This window comes from Balaenoptera borealis (assembly GCF_965194805.1).
Source record: "Balaenoptera borealis genome assembly, chromosome: 14".
NCBI classification, from domain to species: Eukaryota; Metazoa; Chordata; class Mammalia; order Artiodactyla; family Balaenopteridae; genus Balaenoptera; species Balaenoptera borealis.
Genome location: NC_138875.1, coordinates 49,222,421 through 49,241,134, shown reverse-complemented (window position 1 = coordinate 49,241,134; position 18,714 = coordinate 49,222,421). Strand labels below are relative to the sequence as shown.

Sequence of the window (18,714 nt, the reverse complement as noted above, 5' to 3'; positions counted from 1 at the left end):
ACATTTTGTCATACAAGAAATTTTTTAAATGCTCAAAAAATAATAGAGACAAGTCAAGAAGCCAGCATGAGGGGCTCCCAGTGGCCAACATCTGGGACAATTTGAAAAAGAAAATAAATAAATAATAGACTAACAAATTAAAACCCAGAGAATACAGTAAGAATCCATAAGTTCATTCAGATATAAATCAATGAAAGAATGAATGGGACAGGGGCTGGGAAATTTGTTCCTTACAGTAGGATTCCAAATAACTGTAGAGGAAAGATGGGTTCAGTCACCTTTTGGCAACTGCCACAGTAATAACTGTTTTAGTCAAGAATCACTGGTGGATGTTAAAACAAATGTGTGGAAATAGGCTAAGAAACAGGGTTATGTGTGTCTCAAGGTATCTCCCCAACACATACACAGAAATAACAAAGGAAGAAATAGTAACTTTACAGTAGAGATCCTGGCAGGCACCACCTTAACAAAGTAGCCAAGGTTACCATGAATATTGGGACAAACTGCTATCACACGGCTACTGAGGATGCACTGAGAAGGACACAACATCATGTCTGTGGTACTCCTGCCAAAAGTGTATAACATGAGTCTAATCAAGGAGAAACACCAGTCAACCCAAAATGAGGGACATATCACACAACAACTGGTCTGTACTCTTCAACAATGTCAACATCATGAAAGATAACAGAAAAACTGAAGAACAGTTCCAGATTAAAGCATTCTGAAGACACAGACTTAAATATAACATCTGATCCTGCACTGGATCATGGAACTGAAAAAATACACTAACGGGACAATTGGCAAAATTTTTGAAAGGTCTGAAAATTTGATAAGTATTTAATCACTGGAGCACCAGGAAAGTCCCTGAATTCTTGATTTCAACAATTAGACTCTAAGAATTTGTGCTTGTTTTTATGAAATACAGATGGATGTTATAAAGGTAAGAGAGAATCATGCCTGCAACTTTTTTCTCAAATATTTCAGAAAAACGACATGGGGAAGAAGTGAATGACATAGTGGACTAATATGTTAACATCTGAGGCATTTCAGTGAAGGGTATACAGTAATTTCTTCTACTATCTTTGAAACTTTTTTATAAGAGTGAAATTATTTAAAAATAAAAAGTTTTAGAAAGAGATACCACTTTTCACCAACCAGATGTGTAAAAAAATTTTAAAAGATGGCCAGTATCCGTTGCTGGCAGATGTGGTTGAAAACCAGGACTCTGAAACCTAGTGGGAGGAAAGCAAACCAATACACTCTCCTTGCAGGGTAATTTGGAGATTTAGAACCGTCTTTGACCCAGCCATTCCATTTAGAAAACCCTAATCTATGAAAACTAAAATATCTGTCTAAATGTGTTTATATAAATGTGAGCACATATTTGTAAATGCACAGAAAAATGTTTTGAAAGATAGGTACTAAACCATTGTAAGTAATAACCTCTGTGGAGAGAAGAGAGATATAAGAGTGAGAAGTAAAAAAGCGACTACAAACTTTTATGGTTTATAATTTTCTTAATTCAAAAACAATTTTAAACAAAGGGGAAAGAGACAAAGTCATGGAGAGGGACTCAAAACTAGGTAACGAGTTAATCGGATGATAGCAGGCGACCAGCACAGCATGAAAGCCACGCAGAGAAAGAGCCAGGGTTGCTGAAAAAATCTTCCTGAGAGCAGACCAATGAGATGTCTAGGAAAGATAGATGTGTCCCAAAACAATGGTGAGAGTAAAATATTCAGAGCTGAGTTGTCCAATACGGTAGCCACTAGACACACTGAACTTGTGGCTGGTACAAAATGACGTGTTAGTAGGGTAAGATGCACAATGGATTTCGAAGACTTATTATGAAACAAAAGAACGAAAATAACTCATTAGTATTTTTATACTGATTACATATTGAAGAGATATTATTTTAGAAACAGTGAGTTAAATAAAATATATTATAAAAATTAATTTCATATGTTTCTTTTTACTGGTTTAATGTGCCTACTAGCAAATGTAGAATTACTTATGTGGCTCCCAATATATTCCTACTGATAGTGTTGTTCTAGAGACTTTTGATAAAATATTCAATTTGTTCCACTATACCAGATTCTATTAGGGGATACTGTTTACTTCAGACACATCATCACTTCAAAGTAAGAAGTTCGGTTCTTATGAGTGATAATCAGTTCTCTACTAGACATAAACTTTGCATTCTCAATCACATACAGGTGACCTTTGAACACAGTGGTAGGAGGGACTGCGCCCGGCGCAGTTGAAAATCTGAGTATAACTCTACAGTCTGCCCCCAGTATCCATGGTTCCACATCCACATATTCAACCAACCGCAGATCATGTAGCACTGCAGTACATCTTTACTGGAAAAAATCCATATGGAAGTACACCTGTGTAGTTTAAACCCATGTTGTTCAAGAGTCAACTGTACATGGATGTAACTAAATACCTTATAAATGTGAAGATCTAACTTTTCCACAAATCAGACTATGCAAATTTGGAGTCCTTATTTTATAATGCAGGATAAGAAGTATTAGAAAAACACTGATATCCACTCCATCCCAAAGAACAAATTTTTTTTATAAAAAATCAAGAAAAGTCACACAAAAAATTGTACACGCATGTTCACAGCAGCATTATTCATCATAGTCAACAATTGGAACCAACCCAAACAACATCACTGATGAATAAATAAAATGTGGTATACCCATGGAAGATTATTCAGCAATAAAAAGAAAGGAAATACTGATACAAGCTTCAACATGGATGAATCCTGAAAACACTATGCTAAGGGAAAGAAGTCGGTCAAAAAAAACCCATGTATTGAATGAATCCATTAATATGAAGTGTCCACAATAAGCAAATCTACACAAACAGAAAACAAATTAGTGGTTAACAGGGGGTGTGGGATTGGGAGGTGAGAATGGGGAGTGACTGCTAATGGGATACGGTTTCTTTTGGGAATGATGAAAATGTTCTAAAATTGATTAAAGTAATAGTACAACTCTATGAATATACTAAAAACCACTGAATTGTACACTTTAAAACAGGTGAATTATATGGTATGTGAATTATATCTCAATAAAGCTGTTCTTAAAAAGAAAAGTAAAAAACTAACTAACACAGAAAAAGAAATACAAAAAAAAATTCATATCAATCTTACTGAGAACACTCTGAGGTCTTTCCTTTATTCTGATAGTCCATTATACACTGAATAAGATGGTTATTTTCATCCAACATCTGAAATGAAATGAGAAAAAGTTTATTGTAAATCTAGTGCAACAAGTAAAATTAATAAAAAATTCAGATTTCTAGAAACATTTATCTCTACAGGAACTGAATCCACACAGGTCTTTTTTTATACATACTATATAGCTCAGCACAAAGGATCTTATTTTATACCTTTGGAATGTTAATCATGTTTAATCAACATTTTTTAATTTTTTTTTTTTTTTGGCAGTGCCGCCTGGCTTGCAGGATCTTATTCCCTGACCAGGGATCGAACCCGCGCCCCCTGCAGTGGAAGCGTGGAGTCTTAACCATTGGACCACCAGGGAATTCCCTAATATTTCTATTTCAATTATTCTCCCTCTGAATTATTACCTGAAGCTCAGCACAGAAAATTTGGAGTTTCTTTTCTGTTCAAACATTTAATTACCTCTACTATCTGAAATAGAAGTTTTAGCCTACTAAGACTAAAAGTTAAGAGGGAATTTCCTGATGGTCCAGTGGTTAGGACTCTGAGCTTCCACTGCAGAGAGCATGGGTTCAATCCCTGGCAGGGGAACTAAGAGCTCCCAAGCCGCGGAGTACAGCCAAAAAAAAAAAACAAACAAAAAAGACTAAAAGTTAAGAGTCCAAGTTGGCTTTGCATCACTGTAATGCTTTGTCTTAGTGAAAAAAAAATCTGTCTTTATCCAGAATAAGCTCATGAAAACTTCAGCTCAGGAGGCTTAAGGGGATAGCTGGCTAGTTTCCAAGTTTTATACAGCATGGTTTTATGATTCTCCAAATATGCAATAATCAATGACAGTAATTTCTAGGTAAGTACTGTAATATTTATCGCAGACTCTATGAGCCCACCTTATAATTTAACTGTCCCAAAAGTTTAAAAATAAGAAGCATATCAATTTATCATACTATCATCTTATAACAATTCAAAGCAAAACTAGCTTTAAGGGTTAAATAATTCATCTAAGAAAAGTGGCACTGAGGAAAAAGCACTGATGTAGCAACTAAAGGGCCAGTTAGTTTTAGTGCCAGCTTTGCTATCCTGTGCAAACCACTTAAGATTTCAGGGTCTCAGATTTATCAAGTGACAGGAGTAGATGTTCCTCCTAAAACTGCCCCACCCTTCCAGGATTCAATGAAAGCATGAAGTATAATACCATAACCACTCTTTCTCACTAATTTAATGTAATTCTTTTAGTTAAACACGAAAACTCATTGAACAGTATGACTTTTTTTCTGCATATGAATCATATGCAGAAAAAAATATTGTGCATATGATTCATATCGCTGGAAAAAAATATTAACATGCTCTTCTAAAAAATGTAGTTTTCTTCTTAATCATCAGATGCCAAAAAATTTGTCTTTAAAATGTGTTAATACAATCTCCAATCTAACGATTTCACAACGTATCTTCTCGGATTCTTCAACCTAATAAACTTCACCATTAGAATATTTGTCTCATACCTAACATCAGTCCCTCACACTATAGAATGAGGCACTTAATTTGGAATCCTTTTTCTCTCCTCAGATGAGGATGAAATCTTTAACTGATCAGCATCTCCTGAATTAATCACGCATGATAAATATCTTAAGATGTATGTAAGAAAAACTCTTTACAGAAAAAAAAAAAAGAAAAACTCAACTTTTCTACAGTCCAAAAATAAAAAGCGAAGCCTTCCAGAAACACGTTTTGCCTGTGTGTACTTGGAGCCGTTTGCCAGGCCGCAGACTTAGCCCAGTACGCTACACGAAAAGCACTGCATTTTCAGGCACTGCCAAGCCGGTTTGTTCATAAAAATAAAGCAACAGTTGGGCAAATGTCAAATGCCACACTACAAAGAACCTGAGAGTCAACAGAAGCCAATTAACATAATCTACCGGGCGTACAATGGTATCCTGAGTGGTACTAAAAGCTGACTTCTCTTCAATTTTCACCTTTGTTCCGGTGCATAAGACAAAACCGAAATATTTAAGGTAAACTGCAAAAGTCTGCAAGTAACTTTTCAAAGTCTGGTTAACTAAAACTCAGAACGCTGCCTTGTTCATAGGCAACAAGGGGTACAGAATAAAGAACCTTTGTGTCCCCAACTGGCAAGTAACAGCAACGACAGCACAGCTCCCTGTGTATTTATCACTACTTCTGCAATTGGTCACGAGGATCAGACCGTCTCCACTACTCGACTGTAAGCTCCGTGAAGGCAGAGACCATGCTCACCACTGCAGCCTCGGCGCCTGCAATAGGCGCTCAATGAGTATTCGCTGCAGCTGTAAAGGGGTAAGGGGTGGATCCGGAAGGGAGGAGGGACTCCGAGAGAACCCCGAAATCCAGAGGGTTCTCCCTCGTCCGCCCCTGAGCCTCGACTAAGGTTCCCTGCCGCGTCCCCCAAGTTCTGGTGAGAGCTCCCCAACTCGGCCGGAGTTTGCAGCTCTGAGCGGGGAGAGAGTAACGCTCCGGCTTCCCCTCGGCCCGCCGGCGACCCTAGGTGGGGTCTGCACTGAGCCACCGCGGCGCGCGGGGCGGGGCGACGCCAAAGTAACTCCGGGGCAACGCGCGGGGCGCGAGCCGCGGAAAACAGCCCTTCCCCGCGCGGCCGCCACCGCCGGGCGCACGCGCCCCGCCGCGCGAACGCCGCCCCATCCCTAGAGAAATCGGGCGCCAGTTGCTCGGGCTTTTGTGCCTGTAAGAAGGAGCCCAAACGCGCGCAGAACTCCGCGAGAGAACCGGTTCGCCCCCTTCCGCCACCCACTCGGGCGCAGCCCGCGGCTCGGGTTCCCACACCCACCCGCCTCCCAGCAGGCCCGCCTCCGCCCCCAGCCCGGCCGACTCCCGGCCCGGCCCCCGGGTCCCTCCCAAACGCTGGCCGGGCCTGGCATCTCCGACCCCGCGCGGTTTCACCTTCTGAATCGCAGCGGGAGTGATCTCCCCCTTGCCGCGCTGCCTCGGGGCCGCGAACGCCACGGACATGTTGCCGCCGTCACCACTATCGGCAAGTCCCGAGCGCTCCGGGTGAACAGCAAACTGGGGGAAAGACGCCGGCCTCTCGGGCCGAACCACGTCGAGAACGCGGGGAGGGGGGATGCTCCAGCGCCCGACGGGCAGCCGGCCGGCCCAGCCTGGACGGGGAACTCTGGCCCATATTAGTCCAGTTTCTGCGCGGTACTTTGGAACCACAGCCCCGGCAGAACTTCCCTGCTCTTGATCGCCCTCCCGTTCCTCCACCTTTCCTTCCCCGCCACCCCCCAGCCCTCTGCGCTTGTGGTAGGGCCGCGCCCCAGCCCTCCCTCCGTTTCAGCGATTCAGGAAATGGTCCCGCCGCCGCGGGAGAGGGAGCGGCTAGGGCAGCCCCTGTCACAGGAAATGCGAGCGCCTGAGCCGGCCCGCCCCTTTCGTGCGGGGCCGCTTTCCTCCCTCTCCGCGCACTGGAGCGTCTTCCCGGGTGCGTTTCGGCGCTCTGCTGTAGACCCAGTTCAGTTTTTCCAAGTTCATCCTTACCCCCTCCGGGGAAGAAGTGGCCTCCCCGAGCTGTCCGGGTACCCCGGAGATGGGAGGAGGGAGGCCAGGACCCGGGAGTTCGTGCAAACCCGTGGGGCATCTGCCAAGATGAGACAGAGTTGGGAGGATGAGGGGAACGCGGATTCGCTGGTTTGAACGGCTCGGCTACGCCCCAAGTGCGCACCTCCGAGTCCACGGTCTCTCGCGCACACACAGTCGTTCTTAACAATTGGAAAGTAAGCGAGACCCAAAATCGGGAAACGAAAGCTGTGTCCTGCACTTGGGGGCAGTCGGCCAAGTTGGCTGGAAAGGCCAGAGTTGAAGAGTTCACCTCTTAGGATAAACCCTTGGCAGAAATGTGGGTCGATTTCATTTGACTTGCATCTTCGGAATTAACTTTTGATATAGGGCACCCTTGCTCTTTTCTTTTGCAATATTTAGTGGCTTGTAAATTAGGCCCAAGCTACCAGGCTTCCAATCAGTGTGAGGCAAAAAGCCATAGCTTTCAAATTTTGTAAGGGACATGGGCAAATGTGTGTAATGTGTTGGTGTGGGGTTTACTATTATGGTGTAAATTTAGACTTCCATGTAACACAAAGGAAAAGTTTATATAAAGTGTCACCCAACATTAATGAGGCTCAAAAATCAATCCCTCAGTTTATGTATAAACTAAATCGGAAAAAATAAAGGAAAATTTAATATTTTAAAATTTATGTTTCAAATAAATGCTCTTCACAAAAAGGTCATGAGTTTCGTTCATTCAGCAAATTCGGGTGCATTTTATGTGCTCGGCTTTATGCTAGGCACCTAGGATACAGCTGTGATAGGGTTGAGAGACCAGAAACAAATAGACAAATATGTACGTATCTAAAGTACTAAGAGGGACTTCCCTGGTGGTCCAGTAGTGAGGATTCTGCCCTTCCACTGCAAGGGGCACGGGTTCTATTCCTGGTTGGGGAAATAAGATCCCACATGCCACATGGCACAGCTAAAAAAAAAAATTAAAGTACTAAGAGACTAGCAAACAGGGGACTGAGAGAGAGTGACAGAGGCACTCGTGTGGATTAGGGTGGGAAGTCCCCTCGGTTATATTTAAACTGAGGCCTAAAGGATGAAAAGGCTCAAGCCATCCTAAGAATAAAAGGAAGATGATTCGTACTCCTACAAATAGTAGTTACTCTTAGGAATGTAATTGTCTTTCACTACCCTAAGCCTTGACAAAAATACTCTGGTATATTTGGACATAATGTAACACATCAATTTAGAAAACCTATTGAATTCAGAACAGAAACAAAATCCATCACTAAGTCTTTCAAGATGAAAGCCTGGCTGCCATCATCTTGTCTTGATGTTTACACAAACGTGCCTTAGTAGTTAAGAACAATATTTCAGTAGGAGAAATAAATACTCTTAACTGCTCCAGTTCTGTCTGCTAGGCAGATAGCACGGAAATTTTAGAAGAACGACATGAACCAGTAGGAACACTGTCTGAATTACTATATCCCAGAAAAAAAAAATGTGCCAAGGGGACTCCTATTCCAAGGAGGTACCCAGAGATGGGTACGTTTTTTGTCTAAATTACAGTTTCCCCGCAGCAGGAAAGGAAATCAACTGCGAATAGGTAAGAGATCTGCTTAAGGTGTTTATTCCTTCAGAGTAGCACGGTCGAGCCTAGGGCACCCCGAGCCTCTAGGCATGGACCACAGTTTTCTCTGATACCATGTGTGCCATAAAAATACCGGTATTTTCTGTGTCCATCACATGAAATCAGAGGGGTAGCACTGGTGTAAAGATCCATCCAAAAATACAAATGATCTCCCCAAGAGAAGACACTTTTTTTTTTTTTTAGTTTATTTATTTATGGCTGTGTTGGGTCTTCATTTCTGTGCGAGGGCTCTCTCTAGTTGTGGCAAGCGGGGGCCACTCTTCATCGCGGTGCGCTGGCCTCTCACTGTCGCGGCCTCTCTTGTTGCGGAGCACAGGCTCCAGACGCGCATGCTCAGTAGTTGTGGCTCACGGGCCCAGTTGCTCTGTGGCATGTGGGATCTTCCCAGACCAGGGCTCGAACCTGTATCCCCTGCATTGGCAGGCAGATTCTCAACCACTGCGCCACCAGGGAAGCCCGAGAAGACACTTTTTAAAAGGGACTTTATCTTACTCTTAAGCGTCCATTGTAAACCAATCAGTCAGCTTGACCTGGAAAAGTGGAAAATTCAGAAAGTGATAAGGAACGTTGTAGCCTGGAGGAACTTTCTTAGAATTTTGGAGTCTTTGTACCTGTAAAAGCCCTGAGTTAGAAAAAAGATAGAAGCATCTAGTAAATCCTGTCTCACTTCGCCATTAAGAGAGAGGAATCCCAGGGTACAGATTGAGTGGTAGCAGAGCTGGAAAGAAAAGAATAGAGTCCTCAGCATTTAGTTAAGGATAAAACAGAGAATGAATATGGGCAGTTGGCCCAAGTTTGATAAATGACCCTGGGAACTTAAAAATGAGCTACCCAGGCAACCATCTCCCCAGCCAGAAAAATCAGTCCCATTATTTAAATTGTTCTTGGGTTGAGACATCTGAAAAAGGAATTGAGATCACATAATGAAGATGTGAAAGGTTTTTTAGAATATACAATAGCTCAGAGTAAATAAAATAATCTGGATGAACAATTAAATGTTGATTATTCACACTAATGAACGTAGGTACACTTAAGCAAAAAAAGGTAATAAGGAAATTATCCATGCTTGATTTTCAAATATGCTTCAATTTTTTATTTGTTTTACATGAATCTGTATTCCTTAAATGTATTTCACTGAAGTGATAGCTTGAAGTGCTGTAGGAATACGCTCAATATTTAGTGAAACTATATAATCATGGCATTAAAATTACCTTAATCCACAAAAAAATCATGAATTTGCAGACATTACAAACATTTCTTTAATACTTACTGTTTTATAATTAGTAGAATCTCTGTACTATCAAATTAGCTGATATTTTAAGCCCCAGTGCTGCCATAAATTCTTATAATACATTGGGAAGGCACAGACCAAGCCTGTCTGCTTGTAATTGGGCTCAGAGCAAAACCCCTCAGGTAATATCTTTCAAAATATTTCTCTGCTCACTGTCACCATGGCATTTGATGAGTCATTTTGAGTTGTGGCTTCCACAGATTTCAAGACTATAAGGCGAAGAGCATACATCTATATATATAATCATTATTCCAGGCAAGAACAAATCATCTTTCCCAATTCTTCATAAAAGACTTTATTTTCAATACTCCAAAAGATTTCATTCAAAGTAGACTATAACTTAGCATCTCTGGCGCATTTCCATTTCTTCTTATAGTATCAAATATTTAATGAATTAAGAAGGAGCTGAATCAATTATATTTGGGGATTTAATGTTATAAGAAAGTATTGCTTCAAAAAAATTACTTTCTATGGGAAGCTCTATGCAATCGTAACTCACTGTGATGGATGCCCAAGTTTGGAGTTCCCAGTTCGTCCACCTGTGGCATGATACTGCACAGGGCATTTCTGTATCTCATTCACCTTTCTGAAAAACAGCCGCCCTATTTAAAAGGCTATTAGAAATAATAAGTTGTTAATCATTTAGTTAGCATTTATTATGCACAGCCACTGTGCTAAGTGATAGTCTTACCTTAGATTCTTTAAGATTGTGTCAATTTTAACAGGTAAAATATGCAAAAACACGTGATATTGTAAATTACTAAACAAGGATAAAATTTGTACTTAATAACCTAATAAGAAGAGAAATACATACTTCAAGACTAGAAATGGTCCAAAATACTTGGTAGTGCAGTCTACCCTTGAGATAGTTTCTGGCAATAATTTAGAGATCATATGATTTTTTTTCCTGTTTAACATGTTTCCTGACCTTGTCCATGATGTGCAGTTACTTTACCTTCAGTAAAAGAATATAATAACTGTTGAACTACTTCACAATTTATAGGATTTATAATTTCCCTATGAATTCATAGCTACTTTCCCCATGAATGGATATGATAGGCACCATAATTTCATCCTCACAAAGATGACTACTTCCCAATCTTCAGAACCTGTGAATATGATAGGTTACATGGCAACATGGAATTAAGTTTCCAGATGGAATTAAAGTGGTTTACCAGCTGACCTTAAAATACAAAGATTAACCTGAATTATTTGAGTGAGCCCAGTGTGATCACAGATATCCCTAAAAGGAGAACAGTGAGGCTGAAGAGTCGTAATCAGACAGATGGCATCTTGAGAAAGAATTGACTGGACATTGCTGGTTTTGAAGATAGAAGGGGGTCATAAGCCAAGGAATGTGGGTGACCTCGAGATGCTGGAAAAGGCAAGGAAGCAGATTCTCCCCTAGAGCCTCCAGAAGTAACAAAACCCTGCTGACACCTTAATTATAGCCCAGTGAGACCCTTTTGGACATCTGACCTCTAAAACTGTAAAGTAATAAATTTGTGTTGTTTTAAGCTGTAAGTTTGTGATAATTTGTAGCAATAGGAAACTAATACAATGTTTATTCCCCATCTAACATTTATGGTTGAATTACGCAATGTGCACTAAAATATTGATGTTATTCAATATGTTACAAACTACTATCCTAATTATATACTAAGCTAACTTATCAATCACATTTATTGTATATTTTCTATAAAAGAAAAATAATAGCATAATATTATAGTGCAGTCCTGTAGACACCATGATTTCAGCCTTCTGGCCTCCAGAATTGTGACAGAATAAATTTCTGTTTTAAGCCACCAGGTTTGTGGGAATTTATTATGGCAGCTATAGGAAACTAATACAGATGCCAAGGTAATTCAACAGAGAAAAGATTGTTTTGGAACAACAATCCATGTTTTAAAAAATGAACTTTGACCTTTTCCTCACATAGACACAAAAGTTAACTTGAAAGAGATTGTGGACCTAAATGTAAAAAATAAAACTATAAAATTTCTGAAACAAAAAATTGGAGAAAATCTTCATGACCTTAGGTTAAATATTTCTTAGACATAACCAAAAGCAAGAAGCATAAGAGAAAGATTGATAAATTGGATTTCAATAAAATTAAAAAATCTGCTCTTCAAAGGATTGTAAGAAAATGTAAAGGCAAGCTATACTTCATGAGAAAATGTATGAAAACAAAGAATCTGTATCTAGAATATTTAAAGAACCCTTACAACTCAGTAAGAAGACAAACAACCCTATTAACAAAAATGGACAAAAGATTTAAAGACTTCACAGTAATGAAGTGGCCAATACATACATGCAGGTTTATTATGGGTTTTCTAAGCTGAATTTCTTTCATTTATCCTGCTTGTTGTTAATAGTTTTTCCTGAATCTGTTGCTTGATTCTTTTGTCAGTTTTGAAAATTTCTAAACAAACTATCTTTACATGTTTCTGCCCTATTTTTCTATCTGCTATTGTTCTGGTACTGAAACTATACAAACATTAGGTTTTTCAGCATATCCAAAATGTTTTAAATTCTTTTTCAGTGTTCTCTATCCTTTTACCTCTCTCTGCTTTGATATGGAGGGGTTTTTTTTGTATTTTTCTTTTTCGGTGCATCCATTAGTTTTTATTTTTAATCATTCTTACTAGTAATTCACAGAGAAAACTCTGAATTTCCAATATATGGAGATTTTATATACATATAAAACTATCTTCTAGTTCTCCACTTCTCTCTTCAACTATATCTACTCTGATTTTAAATCCATTTACTGAACTCTTAATCTCAATTAATGTAGTTAATTTAGTTTTCATTTCTACAATTTCCAATATGTGCTTTATTGATAGTTCTAATCCCTGCTGAAAATCTTGATCTTGTCTTTAACCCCTTGAATATATTTATCTTATTTGTTTTAAAAATCTGCATCTGATAACTCCATTATCCAGATCCTATATTGTCTGCTGTTTCTCTTGTTCTTTGGTCACACCATTTTTTGTGTGTGCCCGGTTATTTTTGATTGAGTACATGATATTGCAAATGAGAAAGTGTAGTAATTATTTGAGCTTCTGCATGATCTTATCCTCCTCTACAAAGGATTTACTTTTGCTTCTGGCAGGTAGCTAATCATCTAGGGGCACTAGCAAAGCTTTATCCCAGTGCTTCCCAACTTTTTGGCCTTAGGAACACTTTACCCTCTTAAAAATTATTGAAGATCTCAAAGAGCTTTTGTTTATGGGGGTTATATCTACCAATATTGATCCTATAAGAAATTAAAACATTTTACTTATTAATTCATTTAAAATATTAAACTCATTACATATTGATATGTTTTATATACTTCTATTAAAAAAACTATATTTTCCCAAATTTGAAAAATTAGTGAGAAGAATGAGATTGTAAATCTCATTCATGTCTGGCTTAATAAAATATAGTTGGATTCTTATATCTCTTTCTACATGCAAACTGTTGCAATATGTTATTTTGGTTGAAATATAGAGAAAAAACTCACAAAGATACATATTAGAAAATAGAGGAGTATTTTTTATAGCCTTTTTAAATCACTGCACATCAATCATTCAGTGAATTTCAATCATTGGGTCTCCTTTGATACTAGACCAGTGCTCAGAAGGTGATAGTTTCTTAAAGTTGGTTGAAACACAATTTAGAATCCTATGAGTGAACTTTGATTATTACATTAAAATCCATTGGTCTACAGCAATTTCAATGTCTTTTTTCCTAATAAATTTTATTTATTTATTTATTTATGGCTGCATTGGGTCTTCGTTGCTGCATGCGGGCTTTCTCTAGTTGTGGCAAGCGGGGGCTACTCTTCATTGCGGTGTGTGGGCTTCTCCTTGTGGTGGTTTCTCTTGTTGTGGAGCGTGGGCTCTAGGCACATGGGCTTCAGTAGTTGCGGTACATGGGCTCAGTAGTTGTGGCTCACAGGCTCTAGAGCACAGGCTCAGTAGTTGTGGCGCTGGGGCTTAGTTGCTCTGTGGCCATGTGGGATCCTCCCGGACCAGGGATCAAACCCGTGTCCCCTGAATTGGCAGGCGGATTCTTAACCACTGCGCCACCAGGGAAGTCCTGGTAAAGTTTTTAATTATGGGAAAGTTGTCAAGTTCATGGTGATGTATACAAGTCTTCCAAAATTCTAATTTTTGCTTAAAAGCTTGAATTTTATCTTTTGAAACACATACTGTTGTTTTTTTGAAATGACAGGCTAATTTTGTTCATTTTCAAGAAATGCCTGCCCAAATTATAACTCTGAATAACCACAGTGTGTCAGTCATTCTTTCAAGTATAAATGGTGTTCCACAAGAAAGGGGGCTGGTTCAGTTAGCAACTCAAATATTTTAAAAAGTGCTTTTTCTCAAGCTAACTATCTTACTTTGAAGGCAGCAGAGGTGCTTTATGAGTACTGCCCATTATGTCATTCTGAATATTAAAAAGACAGGTACTCAAGAGACAAGATTTTAAAAAATTAATAATTTACTGCTTATTCAATGATAATCTAAAATAAAATTGGCATTTTTTTCCATAGGTGCTTAGTGGTAAAAAATACAATGTTTACTAGCACGGTTTGGTACTACTGCCTTGATTTATTCTAAGGCTCTAGCAGTTTTACCCATTTCTTTTGCACTGTGAATGTAAATATCCACACGGTGAAAGGGCAAATACTGTTTTAGTGTTATCACTATAGGCTTGACATTGTGAATCCCTTGAAAGGTTTCTGGGTACCTCCAAGATCTCTGAACCACAGTCTGAGAAACACTGCTTTATTCTAATCATGGATTGAGATGATTCAAAGCTCAGTGTTAGTCCCTGTGAGAACAGGTCTATTTTTGTTTCACTCTTACTTCGGGGCTGTGGCCCCCTGAGTCCCAAACAAAAGCCTAGGTGTTTTTCATGACCTCTATACCCTGACAGACTTTGAACTCCAGTTTTTGTTTATCAAAGGTCTCCTTTACTTCTCATCTAGTGAGTGCTTTGGAAATAGGCAAATACCTCCAAGGGAAGATGCTAAAACTCTACAAGCTTTCCTTCTCTGAATCTTGGCACCACAAACCCTAGTTGCAGTCAGCATACATATTTTTTAAAAAATATTTTGTTCAATATTTCTAATTGTTCTCAATAGGATATTTGGCTCAAACCATCAAGGCTGTCATTGCTGGAAGCCTCTAAGCATTAAACTTTCTCAATGTTGTTTTTATTGTTTAAGTATAAACTATGCTTGTTGTAAAAATTTTTAAATAATACAGATATACATATAAAGTTCAGAACAGTAACTTCTCTTTCCTTACCATGTCTCCCCATACTCTTTCCAATCCCTGGCCTCCTGCAAAGAAAACCACTTTTGTCAAATTGGTGTATGTTCTTTCACTCTTTTTTTTTCTTCTGTATATTTACAAATGTATATTTATACATATATACATGTTAAAAATATATAAAAGGGTTCATGCTACATTTTTACTTTCCTAATTTCTCTCTTACAGAATAATCTTAACTTTTTAGTTAACTCAGTGATTAATAACAATAGTTAACATTTTTCAAGTGCTTATCTGTGTCAGGCACTGCCCTATGTGCAATAACACATTATGTCATTTGCTCTTCACAACAAGCTTATGAAGTAAGTATTATTACCCTTGTTTTACAGATCAGGAAACTAGTTTTTTGTGAAGTGAAATATACCTACCCAAAGCCACACTGTTAAGCTGCAGTGTCAATGTGAATCCCAAATGTGTCAATTAATCCTTGTCAACATTTTAATGCTATCATATTTGTGAAATAAATGCTAAAATACATCATAACACTTGCAAAATGTCTTTCAGTCAAAGCTATATACATATTTTCTACCAACGTCAATTTCCTGGTTCTGATATTGTACTATAGTCAATAAAATGTAACATATTGGGTTAACTAAGTGAAGGGTACAAGAGACCATTCTGTATTATCATCGTAACTTCCTGTGAATCTACAATTATCTTAAAATAAAATGTCACAAAAAGTTACATACTGTATGATTTTATTTATATAAAATTTTTGAAACGACAAAATTATAGAGATGAAGGACAGATTTGTGGTTTCCAGGGTTGGGGGAGGGGAGTAGGATGGGTATGACTGTAAGTGAACAGCACAAGGGACCTTTATGGTCACGGAACAGTTCTGTATTTGATTGTGGTAGTGCGTATACCAATCTACACATGATAAATTGCATAGAACTATGTACACATACACAAATGAGTACATGTAAAACTGGTAAAAGCTGAATAAGTTTGCATCAATGTCATTTTCCTGGTTTTGATATTGTACTATAGTTATGTTAAAATATTACCATTGGGGGAAGCTGGGTGAAAGGTACAGGGGACCTCTCTGCACTATTTTTGAAATTTCTTGTGATCTATAATCATGTAAAAAGAAAAAGAAAAAATCATATTATTCAACAATGACACCAAGACACTTCTTAAATAACAGCTTCTTGCAAATGTTGGTTTACCATAACATTGTAAATTTCAGAAACTCTTGAAACGTTAGAGTGAATTGGTTTGGTTAGGAATTTTTTTCTTTTTTAGTAAAACCAGACTTTTCAAGAGTTTCTAATATTAAAAAAAAGATGGGGGGGCATGGGGGGCTAAATACAAACTGCTTTTAGTAGTCAACTAAAACTCTGAATTAAGTATTTGGAATTGAGGGTATAGAGTTCTCCTCTTTTGTGGGTAGGCTTTTTTCTTTTTTTAGTTAAGGTTGGTTTCACCAAGCTTCAGATCCTCCCCGATGGAAAACAACAAACATGGAAAGTAATAACAATACTTAAACTTACCTGGCTATTACTATCCACTAGGCACCATTTTAAGTTATTTATACCTATAAATACATTAAACCTCAGATGAACACTTTTCTACCAATTTTTAAATATTCGCATTTTATTGATGAGGACAAAGAGACAAGAGTTGTTTCACAGGTAGTAATGTTGTACCAGATTATACAGACTTTCTACAACAGTTAAATTTGCAGATATCTTTCAAGTTAGCATAATTTGGGCTTTTAGAAAATTTCTTTGGTTAAAATAGTATTATCTTAATTCCTATCATTAGCATTAGTTTGATGGACTATTCGCTCATTTGCTCTATTTTGATCACAAGGCAGAAATGGATGAAAGAAATGAAAAGAGAGAAAGAGCGTGAGCAAGCGCAAGGACAAATGAAAATTCGAAAATTATAACTTATTTCTTTGGGTTAAAATAATGTAAGATAACGAAGGATGGAGGGGAAGAGAAAGAGAGAGAAGGACATTTTAGAATTTGAATCCAAAAATAAGAGGTTGAAAATTAACTTACCACTGGTTCTCTAATAGGTTTGCGAAAACAAAAACACCTGATCTTTGAAGTTCTCACTATTAAGCCCTAATCTTTTAGGGTCATTTTAACAACCCCACTCCTGGAGCAACACCAGCGTGGGAAAATTGGGACACACGCGCCAGGCACTAAGGATAGCAGAGGAACACAGTCGACTCGCAGGCACAGCCTCGAACCAGCGGAAGGCCACGAGGACCCCCTGAGCTGTCCCCGTGATCACTTCCGACGGCGTCTTGAGCATGCGCAAGCACTTCCGGGTAGCATGTGGCCACAGGTGTGACTCCTCTGCCCCCTCGACTGAGGCAGCGTGGAACTCACAGCGGATATTGCGGTAGCCCTGCGCCGATGGCGTCTCAGTATGACCGGGCAATCACTGTCTTCTCCCCGGACGGACACCTATTCCAAGTGGAATATGCCCAGGAAGCGGTACAGAAAGGATCCACCGTGGTGAGCGAGCAACTCTTCTTGACCACCGGTCCCTGCCCTGTGTCAGGCCTTCCTTATCCCGCTGCCCCAGCGCATCACTCAGTGTAGGGGGACAAGAAAAGAGTCTCCCACGTGTGAAAATTGCCTCCTTCCTTTATTGAGGGAGTTGCTGTTCTGAAATGTGGGATGGAAGCGGTGGAGTTAAAAGTTGGTAGATTTCATAGGTTTCCGTTGTGCAACTGCCTTTAACAGTCGCTGTAAACGTTTAACTAGGGTGTGTGTACGTGTGTGTGTGTGTGTGTTGTAGCCTTGACTGTAGAAGAGATATTAATGCTGTGTCTGACAGAAAGGAAAGAAAAGACTTCTTTCAGCCTGTAACAACAGCCTGCCTGAATGCACACTGCCCACTTCCTCAGGATTTGGCAGACACATGGAAAAGTAATAATTACAGTAAAAATCAAAAATCAAACATGGCTGTCCCTGAAATGTGGCTTAAATCGATGTAAAATTAAATCTTTGTTGAGGGAACGGTTGAAAATGCTAATCTACTCCAACACTTTCACCTTTTAAAAATAATTGTCCAAAAATTTACTCCTGAATATTTAGCAGCCTTCTAGAGGCTTTAAAGCCCAAGAATCTCTGCTCTTTTGCCATTTCCACTTCTTTTGGTTTGGTTTTTTGTTTTTTTTTTTTTAATTAATTAATTAATTTATTTATTTTGGGCTCTGTGGGTCTTCGTTTCTGTGCGAGGGCTTTCTCCAGTTGTGGCAAGCAGGGGCCACTCTTCATCGCGGTGCGCGGGCCTCTCACTATCGCGGCCTCTCTTGTTGCGGAGCACAGGCTCCAGACGCGCAGGCTCAGTAATTGTGGCTCACGGGCCCAGTTGCTCCGCGGCATGTGGGATCCTCCCAGGCCAGGGCTCGAACCCGTGTCCCCTGCATTAGCAGGCAGACTCTCAACCACTGCGCCACTAGGGAAGCCCTTGGTTTGGTTTTTAAATAATACTGGAATTCCTTGAGAGATTATACCCTCCTTTAAATTGATAGACCCACATTTCTGAAAAACTTTAAAATATTCAGGGCAGCAGTAATGCTCCTGCCAAGTTTTAATTATATTTAATAATCTTGGTGATTTATAAAAATTTAAAAGGACAAAAGTGCCCTGGTGACCAAAGATATATTACCCCAAATCGTCCAGATCCTAGCCTTTGAATTCAGGAGGATCCAATATTTTTAAATCTTTCAAATTTCATGAGC

General features: G+C 39.2%; 2 protein-coding genes across 9 annotated transcripts in view; one reads left to right on the top strand and one right to left on the bottom strand.

Moving 5' to 3' along the window:
• The window catches only part of SS18 (SS18 subunit of BAF chromatin remodeling complex), an 83,454-nt gene extending 76,960 nt beyond the window's left edge, over nucleotides 1-6,494 (bottom strand). Inside the window, exons 1-2 of one of the 6 annotated variants that reach the window (XM_082355536.1) lie at nucleotides 6,128-6,494; nucleotides 3,164-3,240 (exon numbers count right to left, since the gene is read on the bottom strand). In XM_082355536.1, coding sequence (XP_082211662.1) covers nucleotides 3,164-3,240; nucleotides 6,128-6,196 — 146 coding nt within the window. In that variant the 5' untranslated portion in view covers nucleotides 6,197-6,494. Of the gene's footprint in view, nucleotides 1-3,163; nucleotides 3,241-6,127 lie in introns of those variants that run through there. The other 5 variants (XM_082355537.1, XM_082355539.1, XM_082355535.1 and 2 more) reach the window with 5 other exon arrangements.
• Nucleotides 3,249-18,714, top strand: part of PSMA8 (proteasome 20S subunit alpha 8) — a 63,641-nt gene continuing 48,175 nt past the window's right edge. For 2 of the 3 annotated variants that reach the window (XM_082355553.1, XM_082355552.1), the window contains exon 1: nucleotides 3,249-5,506. In XM_082355553.1, the coding sequence (XP_082211679.1) occupies nucleotides 5,480-5,506 (27 nt within the window). In that variant the 5' untranslated portion in view covers nucleotides 3,249-5,479. Of the gene's footprint in view, nucleotides 5,507-10,918; nucleotides 17,480-18,714 lie in introns of all 3 variants that reach the window. The other variant, XM_082355554.1, reaches the window with a different exon arrangement.